The sequence below is a fragment of the Phyllopteryx taeniolatus genome, chromosome 9 (genome assembly GCF_024500385.1).
Source record: "Phyllopteryx taeniolatus isolate TA_2022b chromosome 9, UOR_Ptae_1.2, whole genome shotgun sequence".
Lineage (NCBI taxonomy): Eukaryota > Metazoa > Chordata > Actinopteri > Syngnathiformes > Syngnathidae > Phyllopteryx > Phyllopteryx taeniolatus.
The window spans coordinates 9,873,002-9,886,936 of record NC_084510.1 but is presented as its reverse complement, the minus strand read 5'-3'; the positions used below and the strand labels follow the sequence as shown (position 1 = coordinate 9,886,936).

At 41.3% G+C, this 13,935-nt stretch overlaps 1 protein-coding gene across 3 annotated transcripts in view; it reads left to right on the top strand.

The window, feature by feature from the left end:
• Positions 1–12,704: 12,704 nt before the first annotated feature.
• The window catches only part of suclg2 (succinate-CoA ligase GDP-forming subunit beta), a 131,223-nt gene continuing 129,992 nt past the window's right edge, over positions 12,705–13,935 (top strand). For all 3 annotated transcript variants that reach the window (XM_061784715.1, XM_061784714.1, XM_061784716.1), the window contains exon 1: positions 12,705–12,856. In XM_061784715.1, coding sequence (XP_061640699.1) covers positions 12,773–12,856 — 84 coding nt within the window. In that variant the 5' untranslated portion in view covers positions 12,705–12,772. The remainder of the gene's footprint in view (positions 12,857–13,935) is intronic.

The window sequence follows — 13,935 nt, the reverse complement described above, 5'->3', positions numbered from 1 at the left end:
TGTTCAGGACAGCAGAGAAGGCTCAGAAGGCCCTCACGGCACACTACTGATAGGCCTATAGTTCTATTTCTAATTCTTCTGTTGGCAGTCACATCATCATGATACATCAGAGAGCCTGTCAAACATCATACTTGCAGATTTTTGTCACTCCATCTTTCTGATGAAACAGGTTGACGTTTGTTTGCTCAATTTGCCAGAGTAAGCAACCTTTTTGAAACTGAGATCTACTTCATGGATACTGATTAATGTAAAGGGGCTACAAGTTTGGTACACACATGGGAAATAACCAATTTGTTCAAATTACCTTTGGTTATATGCTATTATTGTTAACTAATTGTTCATCTATGTGAAGAAACTGATTATGTTAATGATATCTTCTCATTTTTCTTAAGGCTTCTACAAGGGGGGCAGTGTACTGTCCCGATGTGTTGAGCCGACCAGGTGAACTAGTTTCTTCCAATGCTTGCGGTCTTGTGCCAGCACCTCTGTAGCCTCCATGGCAACTCTGTGTTGTCAAGCCATTGGTTGAGTGGCTTGCCTCGCGTCCACCTCCATCCTGCCTCCTTCGGGTCAAACTGGAGGATAGCTTTTGTTGGATGGTCTGATGGTAGGTGGAGGACATGACCAAACCAGCGGGTGTGGCGCTGCGCAGCCAGGCAGGATGCTGCAGGCTGACATGCACGGGCTCTTAGCTCTTTGTTGGAGACCTGCTGGGGCCACCTGATGTTCTCGATGGTTCTGAGAGCTCTGCTATCAAAGCCATCTATTCTTGCAGCCAGGGCCTTGTTGAGGGGCCACGTCTCTGAACCACAGAGCTGGATGGAGACTACTGCAGAGTTGTAAATCCAAAGCTTCATATTTCATGAGATGGGCTGATGCCACCAGAGTGGTTTTCTGAGAGATTGCAGGGCTGATGCTGCCTTCTGCTGATCATCTCTGGTTTTAGGAGCCCCTTGTCTCGAGTGCGTTTGACAATATTACACCCACGATATTACTTCTGTTGATGTTGTGATGGTTATTTTATTTTCCATGAAAAAAATTATTCAGTGATCATCTACTGTACTTGTTTTCCACCGAAACATTATCCATAATGACCGAGTGAATCACCTGAAGTCACCTCAATAAAGCATGTTATTACTTTTACTGGAAACCAAGACATTATTTATACATAATTCTAACCTGTATTTTCACTCGGGCAACCCATAGCCATGTGGAGACTTATCTGGTTTATCATCAACACATTTTCCCTGCTCTGAATCTGACATTCTTCACTCAGACTCTCTAACCTTTAACCATTTTACATGAATGACCACACAGCCTTTATGTATTTATTTATTTCTTTCTTCCTTCCTTCCTTCCTTCCTTCCTTCCTTCCTTCCTTCCTTCCTTCCTTCCTTCCTTCCCGCCTTTCGTCCAGCGTCTTCTGGAATAGGCTCCGGCACGCGCGCGACCCTAGTGAGGATAAGCGGTACGGAAAATGGATGGATGGAAATTAAATTTTTAATAAGCCACTGACTTAACACATACTGTTACTTCACTAAATAAACATCTATTTGGTGACTAAGGTTTATGTGGGGTTAAAACATGTGCCTCTAAGACTTAAGTTTTGGCACTCATCACACCAGGCAAATATTGGTTTTATCTCAAAAAGGTTTCTTGAGAGTCGGATGTGTTTATCTCCCTGCTAATGGCCAAGCAAAGGCCTCCTTATTATTCTGGCCCCGGCCTACTTTGCTGAGGGTGTCTCCGCAAGGTTAATTAGTGGAGGGTCCCCTGAGGTTCCTTATGCAATGTGGGATATGTTTGGGATAGTGGTGGGGCTTTTACACAAACAAGGTTAATGGAGCCTCAGACAACTGACTCCTCTCTCCCTTATCCACTTATATCCACGTGTGACTGTGCCTTGGTTATTCCGCAGCCGATATGCTGGTGGGCCTGGCTACCTTGAGACCGTGAACTCTTGGTGTTACCTATTATGATGACATATTTACATTACATTATTTCAGTATTGTTTCTTTTTGCAATCCTAAAGGGCAGAATGGCAAAAAGAAAAATGCTATTTTCAGCTGGAAGCCCAGGGCTCAATCATCATTTGTCAATTTGCAGAAACAGATTTTTCTTCTTCTCAAAGTGCATATTACTTTACTGCCCTAAATTCTGATTGTATAAATAAACAATGGATAATTAGTGCTCTTGCTGGGTGTCAGCTTTCTGATGAGTGTTATGTCCTTCTATGCTTTTGTTGCAGGGGTGAATGTATTTATCAACAATTCTTGAGAAAGTAGCATTAACATTAATAAAACACACACATAAACATCAAGAGATGCACTCTAAATTAAACCACTAACAAAGTCTATATTTAAACTATTCCTTAAGGATTATTAAGCAAGCTGTGCCTCGACATGCGCAAAGCTATTCTACTCGCCCTCTCTTCCTCCTCCCACCTCTGTGACCTCCGTCAGGAACAACATGATTTATCACACCAATATCCCCTTCAGCACTTTCCTGATTGCTTTGATTCCTCTATTGACATTTCCTACCTCCCCACCTGCATGCATTTTTCATGCTTACTCTCGGACTCCACAAAGAATAGTCATAACGACACTTAAAAAAGACTCCCATCTATGACTCAGAACTGTATGTGCAACAATCATATTTAATTTTGATCTCATCAAGAGATACTTTAACTTTATTTTTATGTTCAAAAAGACCATCTTTCACATGGAAGTGCATGTGCAACAATCATATTTACTTTCAATCTCGTCAAGAGATACTTGAACTTTATTTGTATTTTGAAGTGTGTCACTGTCATACAGTATGTAACTTCATATTTTTTTCCCATGTTTTAACATGTCGAGAAATTACATTGACTGCAACGCTCTTATTGTCCATGGGAGAATATGGCCCCAAGAGATTTGTAAGGGGGGAGGCAAGGAGCAGAGGAGCAGCTAGGTTTGAAACGATGATCTAGTTCCACTTTGAGGGGTGGACAAGCATGAACTCTCAAGCTTGTAAAGGAATCTGGCTTTATTTATTCTTTCATTTACACATCTAAGCACTTATGGTCTCTGCTGGCCCCTCTCTGTTTATACAGTGTGTGTGCGTGCATGCTTGTGTGCTCGATTCTGCCAGTGATACCAAAGCAATGAAGGATCATCTATTGATGCCACCATTATTTTATGTACTGTAGTATGTCTTACTGTAACTGTTGAGTGTTGTAGCTTTTACAATTCTGATTTGCATAAAGAGACTCAAAAAGAATGCTAAGATTTGGAAAAAATGTCCTGTAGATGATGACAGAAACCTGACAAACATGTTGTGTGTACCAGGCGCATAGCTAAATCATGACTACACCAGCTCAGCAATAAAACTTTGCATGTAACAGTCCAACAAATGCCCTCTTCTTACCTAAGGTAATATCCATCAAGGGAACACCAGACATACTTTCACATCAGGACACCAAATTAATTTGTTGTCACACTGTACATACTGTGGTGCCGGCGACACAACCTGGAGCTGAACACGCTCAAGACTGTAGAGATGATTGTGGACTTCAGGAGGCATCCTTCGCCACAGCTGCCCCTCACGTTGTCCAGCTGCCTTGTGTCAACCGTCGAGACCTTCAAGTTCCTGGGAATTACAATCTCTCAGAACCTGAAGTGGGCGACCAACATCAACTCCGTCCTCAAAAAGGCCCAGCAGAGGATATACTTCCTGCGGCTTCTGAGAAAGCACAGCCTGCCACCGGAGCTGCTGAGACAGTTCTACACAGCGGTCATCGAATCAGTCCTGTGTTCTTCCATCACAGTCTGGTTTGGTGCTGCTACAAAAAAGGACAAACTCCGACTGCAACGAACAATCAAAATTGCTGAAAGGATTGTCGGTACCCCCCTACCCACCATTGAGGACTTGCACGCTGCCAGAACTGAGACAAGGGCGTGCAAAATCCTCTCGGACCCTCCGCACCCCAGTCACCAGCTCTTCCAGCTCCTTCCCTCAGGTAGGCGCTACTAGTTCTACTAGAACTAGTAGACATTCCAACAGCTTCTTCCCTCTTGCGAGCAACTTCTTAAACACCTAACCTATAATTCCATTAAAACAAGCAGTCAATTTTTTGACTTGAGTTCGTTGTCACATTTCTGTGGGGCCAATTATGTATTACTCGTGCACTCACTGTAGTTGTCTCGCCATGCTGCACTATTTGCATATCTGTTGTTGACCAATACTGGCCACTCATGCCAGAGTAGCATCTGCTCCACTGATTGAGGAGTATCTGTAACATTTTCACAACCAACATTGTCCCAGATTATCGCACTACTCGTCACTTTAAACCGCATTCACTCCTTGACGTCTCAGCGCCCTTTGCACAATGGTCATTGCACCGGACTATTGCAATATTAGTCATTCGAACTGCTCTAAGTGCTAGAGGACTCTGCATCTTTTTGCACAATTGTTTTTTGTCAATGTCTTTATGTCTCCAAAGTGTTCTGTAAATTGACTGTCTGTTGTACTAGAGCGGCTCCAACTACCGGAGACAAATTCCTTGTGTGTTTTGGACATACTTGGCAAATAAAGATGATTCTGATTCTGATTCTGATTCTGACGCTCAGCGGCCACAGCATTAGGTATACCTGCACAATCTAATGAGAGCTGTCACACCGTGCTACATCACACTGAAAGGTGTGTCTAAAATTTTGATTGAGGAGCAAAATGTCAGAAAAAGCTCCCTGTATGGAGCAGCGGAGCTGTAAATGAAAACATTTCTGAGCATTAATTTTAATGCCACACTCATTGGTATCACAAGACTCTCTCTCTCTCTCTCTCTCTCTCTCTCGTTCTCTCTCTCTCTCTCTCTCTCTCCCTCTTTCGCTCTCTAACGTGGATATTTCAGCCCACTTATAACTTGAAAAAATACGTTGCGGTAAATTGCAGATGTTTCTATTGTTGTTTTGGCAGTGCGTCTGGCAACATTAGCCCTATTTTATCTTCATAAATCACTATAAAACATGCTTTTTGGGGATACGTGCCATGCTGCAATCTTAATCTTTCTTTCGCTCTCTCTCTCTCTCTCGATTAGCAAAGGCCAATTATCCTTGTGGACAAACTTTGCAGGTGGTATGTTCTTGAGCAGTCATGTGAAGGTTGTGGGGGGTGGTTCATAGAACTCAATAAGCCATTTATTCTGAATAGAAAAATGTTTACTATGTCATAATCTGCCAAACTCTTCTGGAGTAGGATAGGAGGATGAAAGGAAGGCCTTGATCATACATATGCATATAGTAGTGACATTGTGAACTGAAGGTTTGCACAAAAAAATGATGACTGAATATGTTTGCCATCTGTTATTTCGAGAGATGTGCTGAATACATGATGGCAGTGACCGTCCAGTGCACTGTCCATCTACTTCATTTTCTCTCCTCTTCTTCTCTTTGTCTTGCCCACTTCTAATTCTTATTCTGTCAAGGAGCCCGTGCTTGCTGTCTGACTAAGCTGTTAGGGTCCTTGGAGTTGACTCAGCAGTTAAGTGCATTAATTCCCAATCCTGCTCACTCATTTGGAATTATGTTAACAGAAAACTAAAGTGATCTCTGGCTAGTTAAAGGCACACAAATCTATTTGGAAACACACAGCCTGATGCACAAATAGTTACAAAGTTGATAACTTCTCAAATCTAAATGGATTTTCCTTTACTTTTGAATTTTGTGTGTTATAAAATTTATATGAACAGGTCAAATTTGGTGAATTGAAGCTTGGTCACGCCTTCCCTAAAACTGAGAGACTGATTGTGTGAGTGCCTGGTGAATCAAATACCGGTACTGTATAACTGATATAACTACATGCATTCAGAAGATCATGGAAGTGACTCAAAATAATCGTGTGAACCTGACTGTCTATTTTTCTCTGGGTATATGCGTCGATGTATAGCAAGAGTGTCGTTTAAACCACAATTTTTTTGAAATGTGGTTAATAGTCAGTTCAGAAATGCAATTGAAACAGAGACAATGTGAAAATAAAAAAAAGACACGCAATTCATAGAATTGTAGCAGTGAAGGACACTTGATATTGTAGTGCAAAAGGGGATCAAGATTGACAGTCTGTTGCACACTCTGGGCAGTGTTGGCAGCTCCTTGCTGTGAGCCTTGTCTGTTGTTTTCTGAGCACCCCTGCTGCCATTTAAGTGTGATTGAGGGGTTATTTCTGACTGCACAACCTGTTGGGAGCTGCGGTGCTCTGACTCTTGGTGTAATGACTCCTTGCTGAGTGTAAACTGGTGATAGATTGTTGGGGGAAACCACAAATTAGTCATACCGCCTCACATTCCTTGCTTTCCTCAGGGGAGAGGAGAAGAGAAGATGGGACTTTAAAAATAAAAGTCAGAGCATGAACGTCAAATAAAATTAAGATTAATAATATATGGGAGGCCATACACACCTGCCATCATTTCAATTTGTAACTGCCCAGTAACCAACACCACATGCATAGGGAACAGAAACAGAAACATTATTTGCCTTATTCACTTTAATGAATTAATGAAGAAGCTGTTTGCTGAACAGACCTATTGATAGTGTGCGTGCGTGTGTGCGTGTGAGAGAGAGAGAGAGAGAGGGAGAGAGAGCAAGAGAGAGAGAAAGAGAGAGAAAGAGAGAGAGAGAGCAAGATTGCAGCATGGCACGCATCCCCAAAAAGCATGTTTTATAGTGATTTATGAACATAAAAAAGGACTAATGTTGCCAGATGCACTGCCAAAACAACAATAGAAACATCTGAAACTTACCACAAGGTGTTTTCTCAAGTTAAAAGTGGGCTGAAATGTCCACATTTGAGCAGACGCGAGACTACACTGCATCATGAAGTTGTTGTTTTTCGGAGTCTGTAAGTAAGCACTCACGCGGCTGTTTTTTTTCATTGTTCAGGGAAGGCTTTGTGTGAAGTCATGTGACTGCCTTGTGCTGTCTGATTGTTGATTTGGAGTCAAAGGACACCAGTGTTCACATTGGATATGCACAAAGATTCCCCATGCTTAAGTCAAAGATGAAGTCTAAAAATAGATTGTGCGCCCAATAATCGATAATTAAAAGTAGCAAGTGGCATGTCGATCACATTAACTGGGTAAAAATATTGATTTTTCTTAACATAAATACTCAACAAAAAGCAAAAATTATGGTGCATTCAAAATACTCTGACAAGTACATTTTATCCAAAATGTAACAGAGTAGGCGGCACGGTGAGCGACTGGTTAGAGCGTCTGCATCACAGTTCTGAGGACCGGGGTTCAATCCCCGGCCCCGCCTGTGTGGAGTTTACATGTTCTCCCTGTGCCTGCGTGGGTTTTCTCCAGGCACTCCGGTTTCCTCCCACATCCTAAAAACATGCATGGTAGGTTAATTGACGACTCTAAATTGCCCGTAGGCGTGAATGTGAGTGCAACTGGTTGTTTGTTTGTTTGTATGTGCCCTGCGATTGGCTGGCAACCAGTTTAGGATGTACACCGCCTCCTGCCCGATGATAGCTGGGATAGGATAGGCTCCAGCACGCCCGCAACCCTAGGGAGGAGAAGCGGCTCAGAAAATGGATGGATTAATCTACAAGTGTCATATATTTTAAAAACTAGTATTTTAGTAGCGGCACGGTGGTTAGCACATCTGCCTCACAGTTCTGAGGATTGTGGTACAAATCCCAGCCCCGCCTGTGTGGAGTTTGCATGTTCTCCCCGTGCCTGCGCGGGTTTTCTCCAGGTGCTCCGGTTTCCTCCCACATTCCAAAAACATGCATGGTAGGTTAATTAAATTTCCAAAAACATGCATGGTAGGTTAATTAAAGACTCTAAATTGTGTGAATGTGTGCGCGTATGGTTGTTTGTTTCCATGTGCCCTGCGATTGGCTGGAGACCAGTTCAGGGTGTACCCAACCTCTCGCCCGTTTTGTTTTTATTTATGTTTTTAAAAAATTCCAAACTTCATTTAAATTGGGGTTTGTACTTTTATTTGTGGACAACTGCAAGCTTCAAGCTGATATGATTGTAGCCAGGTGCATCAACATCTTTTATGAAAGAGATAAGCATTGGCAAGCTTGTAAACAGTGGCGATGCCTCCCACCCCAAAAAAAAAAAAAAAGCCACCAAAAAGATAAACATAATATTTAGCTGGCCTGCCCTTTTTCAGTTAATCTCAATCACAACAACAAAAATATGGTAATTAGGAATGGTATTCGTGGAGACTGTCGTTGACTTATAATAATAATAATAATAATAATAATAATAATAATAATAATAATAATAATAATTAGCCACAGCTGCCCTGGGCCAGTCTGACGTAAGCGACCTTCTGTCCAGATGCCCATAAGTAAAGCACATCAACCTCAAACCTACTGTAGAACTGCCCCGGTACTCCCATCTCACAGCTATCCCATACCTATATTGAATTTGTCCTGAGACAAACAATATAAAACAAGGAATGCCAGAAATTATGAGAGCAAAATCTTTTTTTGCCTGGAAATGTAAATTTCTCAACTCAAAAAAAGGAAAGAATTTTTAAACAAGCACCACTTTTTATTTTAAAAATTTTATGCATTTATTATTTTTTTCCCTCTGAAAGGTCTACAAAACTGTGTTTCCCTTCATCTCTCCCTTGTCTTATCTTCCCTAGCACGCTGACACTGAGTTTCATCTCATCTCTTGCCCTGTGCCATAATCACTGCTCTTTATGATCGCTTTGCCCTCCATGCCCTTTCAAGATGTGCCATGTAATGAGGGCTCTGGAGTACTGTCTGAGTGGGCTATTTAGTTATTCAGAAAAGATCATCCCACACATCCTGCAGTTTCGACTTAGATTCTGTGCCAATAACTCTTAAGATGGGCAGAGTGATTGTCCTGCTCACAAGGTCACACGATGGATGGACCAAGTGTCAAAAAACAAAAGGAAGTCATTGCAGGGTGTTTGGGTTCTTTGTCCACTCAGTCCTGTACATACCACTACGTACGGTTAAACTAAGCTAAATTAAGTACCGTCCAGATTTAGATTTAGATTTTTAGTTGTTGTTGCTGTTGTGGTGTATGTGAGTGCGAATGGTTGTTTCTTTATATGTGCCCTGCAATTGGCTGGTGACCAGTTCAGGGTTTACCCCACCACTCCCCCATAATCAGTTGGGTTAGAGTCCATCATGAAGCAGAATTATATATATACACACACACACACACACACACACACACACACACACACACACACACACACACACACACACACACACACACACACACACACATCCAGCGTTGGAGTGTTTTACAGACCGCATTGAGCGTTATCTCCAAACCAGCTGTTTGTTTTTTTTTTTTATTTTATTGCACTGATATTTATTTGACAGGGAAGCTGTGCCAAAGCAGGAATGTGTTCCTTAAGGGGAAAAAAAGGGCAAACGCTCAAACCCCCTTTTGATGTGTGTGTGTGTGTATGTTTGTGTGTGTGTGTGTGTGTGTGTGTGTGTGTGTGTGTGTGTGCGTAGTGACTCTGACCCAGTTGCCAGAAGCTCCCCCTCACGTGATGGGCTACATTCCTCCAGGCTGCCGTGCTGTGAGACTCCCCAAGACGACGCCTTGTGGACCCTAAAGTAATTAGCAGGTCCCCTCGAAATCTTACTTTAGAGTCATCAAAGAGTCCTTTTCTTCGTTTGAACTGGCAGCAGCACAAGAGGGGACCGATCAACGATGGGATGCGTTTTGAGACTACTGCAACCCGTGAATTCTCATTTGATGTTTAACCAAGGATAAATGTATGTTTTTATATTTCACGAACTCTGCAGAAATATTCCAAATGTATGCCTTGATGTCTGTGTCAATGTGTCAACTTTACAAGCGCAATTGTGAGATTTTGAGAATTGTTTGTCTTGATTTGACTCCAAGCAACGTGAAATGTGAACCATAAGCAGTTGACTTGCCAAAACTAAAGTTTAAACTAAAGATAAAACTGAAGTCACTGATGGTATAGCGGTACACTCGCCTGACTTTGGTGCAGGCAGCGTGGGTTCAGTTCCCACTCAGTGATGGTGTGAATGTGAGTGTGAATGGTTGTCCGTGTCATTATGTGCCCTGTGACTGACTGGCGACCAGTTCAGGGTGTAGTCCGCTTTTCGCCCGAAGTCAGCTGGGATAGGCTCCCGCGACCCTAACCAGGATAAGCTGTGTTGAAAATGGATGGATGGAAGTTTAAACTGTCAACTCTATATTTTTTACCTGTGAGTAAAGAGTACAAAGTTGGGGTTATTTTATATTAATATATGATTTTAAACCCATTTTATGGGTCAAAATTGGAGACTATATTCAATCTAATGCACATGCCCCGCCCCCGCGGTATTTAACTCCAGACTCCCGCCTTCTTGGGTCTCTTGTGTTTTGCTCTGGCTTCTTAGCTCTTGTCTTGCCTATTTTCCTTCTTTTTGCCATTATTAGTGTTATTATCTTTCTTTAGTTAGACCCCTTTGTGTGTTTCCCTCTAGATCCCTTGTAGATGTCATTAAATATACAACCCCAATTCCAATGAAGTTGGGATGTTGTGTTAAACATAAATAAAAACAATGATTTACAAATCATGTTCAACCTATATTTAATTGAATACATTACAAAGACAAGATATTTAATGTTCAAACTGATAAACTATTGTTTTTAGCAAATCATCACTAACTTAAAATTTTATGGCTGCAACACATTCCAAAATTACGCGAAACCGGAAGTAACGCAGGTGTTGCTTTCGGTTTATTCTTTTCTCCTAAATTAATTACGTTTTTATTCAACCAATATTCGCTACATATGTGCATATATGTATATATATATCACAGTTATATATTAGGGATGTAACGATATCTATACCTCACATGCGGCGCACAGAGTGAGCGATTGGCCGGCGGAGCCAACGCCCCGTGTTTAGGTCCACTCTGCATGTGGGTCCACACAACAGAGACACTATAGCCCAAATAACACAAAACACATAACACACAAATCCAGACAACTGAGAGGGGAACAGTTTAATGCTATATCTCAACAATTCAGTCCGAAATTGTTCTCAGTCTTTGCATGTTTTTGCTAATTTTGAAAAGAACATTTAATGTATTAAGAATAAAATCACAAAAATGACTATAAGGTCTTTAACTATTTATTACGTTCGCTAGTCAGTGAGCTAACGGGCTAGTGGGCTAACAACCTCGCCAAACTGGTGGCAAGGTCGTCTAATACTGTATGTCACTGCCTAACTCGGTGTTGTTTTTCTGTATGGGTTCAAAGTTTAACTGTTTATGAAAGACATCGGTACACCACACATTATTCAGTCTGTAGTTCACACTACAGACATTTGAGCACATTCTGCATGAAAGTATTTGATTGACAGGTGAAGGTCGAGCAGGTTGTGTGTTCAGCGCATTCAGCAGACACGCCCACGGTGCTCGACAGACACTCTGGAGGAGGTATTTATTTGACACCACTTTGGAGCCTGTTGTGTGTAACATTTATACTTTAGTTTCAATTTACTGGGTCCTTATCTAGTAGTAGCTGAATCATGCGATTAAAGTTGTGTCTCTCAACATGCCATCTAGAGCAGTGATTACCAATTACCGGAGACAAATTCCTTGTGTGTTTTTTGGACATACTTGGCAAATAAAGATGATTCTGATTCTGATTCTGATTATCAAAAGTGTGGGACGGGTACCAATAGTGTTACACAGGCTTAATGTGGTGTTACGTGAAATAATCACTGCCCAGGTAACAGTTCAGTTGTATTTAACTTGTAAATTAAATAAACAAATAAAAATACTAGGAGTATAAACCCTTGATGAACACTTAGGGCTACTATGCTACTGTATTTTAGTGTTAGTCATTATTACTCGGAGAGCTAAGTATTTTTTTAGGTGGTACTTCGTGTAACAACTTTTGAGAATCACTGATTTTTGAGTAAGAAACAAAAGTGAGCTTCAAATGAAATTATTTGATCAAGCTAATTGCTGACCTTGAGTAAACATAAGGTAAATCCTCTTTTATATTTCATAATTGTTCAATGTTTACAGCTCTAAAGGAAACCAATGCAACCCTGTTGCTCATATCATAAAAGGACATATTGATATTATTGTTTTTTTTTAAAACATTGATTTGCAACCGTCATTTGCACCCCTGTTCCTGCAACTAGAGTCATACCAAAATGAAATTACACCGAATAAAAAAACCTTCTTTAATTGTAAAGGATTTTTCCATCCATCCAGGCATTTTCTGTACAGCTTATCCTCACTAGGGTCGCGGGCGTGCTGGAGCATTTCCCAGCTAACTGTGGGCAGGAGGCGGGGTACACCCTGAACTGGTTGCCAGCCAATGGCAGGATTTATTCAGCTAAATCTTTGTTTTTTTTGTGTTTTTTTTACAGGTGTCAGAGTATCTGTTACAGGGTTGTGCCAAACACGCATATATGATATGAAAAAAGGAAATGTCTCATAAAAAGTGTATCTTTGACAGCTGAGCTGAACGAATCCAATTATATCATGGGTTATTACCTGTTTCTCTATAAAATATTACAAAGATTTAATTTTTCTCACGAGATATGTACTAACTTCCTTAACGGTTATTTCAACACATTCTAGTACTAATAAAAAAAAAATCATAATTTCCATATTTTTATATACATATTGAATTTGTCACTTTTGCTGGATGTAGTTTTCTCGAAGAGACCGCCCCTGCGTGTCAGTTGCCCTGGAAACGTACACGTGTCCGTGACGTGACCCTAACTCCCATTTCCGTGTCAACATGGCGGCGTGCATGGCATCCCAGGCTGCTACGAGAGGGCTCATGGCAGCCACGTCTAAGAACCTACTTGTGAACAAACTGAAGGTACTGTCTTTTCCTTCCTCCTCAGAATGCCGGTGTGTGTTCTCATGTCGGATTCGATGAATGTCCGCCCGCTGGTATGGTCTGTAGCTTACCCCGTTAGCAAGTTAGCGCGTCAAACGAGAGGCGTGAAGTGAATTCGGTCAACTTGACAGTAGGGCAGCCAGTTGTTGACATGACGTGACATGACATGGCATGACATAACATGACGTTTGTGATGTCCTGTAATATTTGTCACTGCGCGTTACGTCACTACAATGACAGGAGCCCACGTGAGGTAAAAATGTTAAAGCAGATCAAAATAAACAACAATGACATCATAGGGATTGACATGGCACTACTTAAAATCGTATGTGGGTGCATCGTTCGTCACTTTCAGTGACCTTGTCATATCTTACTGATGAATTGAGCCGAATCGTTTTCTGAAAGCTTTCAGCAGAGAACGGTCTCAGTCCCCATAGCACCACCCTTTCGGATAAGACTTAAGTGTAAAGGTCATACTTTGTACTTTGACCAATTGTTGACTGATTTTGGTACTTTGAACAACACGTTTCTTCCGATTAGATCTGTTCCTAATCCTAACAAATAGTTACTATTACATTGATTTTCTATATAGATTCAGCAATTTTCACAATTAGTAAGTCTCTTATTTTCTCGTGCGTACACATACGACAAATCACAAAACCGCTCTGATTAACTCATATGTTAATATTGTAAATATATCCGTCCATCCATTTTCTACCGATTATCCTGTTTATGGTCACGGGTGAGCTGGAGCCTATCCAGCTGACTTTGGGTGAGAGGCACAAAGTACACAATGGATTGGTAGGTAGTCCATCACATGGCTCAAAGAGACAAACAACCAGTCACACTTATACTGACACCTATGGGTAATTTGGAGTAAGTATTCAGTTAATCTAATGCATGTTTTTGGAATGTGAGAGCAAAATGCCATACCCAGGAGAACATGCAAACGCCACACAGAAAGGTCGTAGCCAAGATTGGAACATAAACTACAAAGTTGCCCTTTAAAATAAATAATTTGTGTAAATTATTTTACCTTTGGTTACTTCACACTGAGG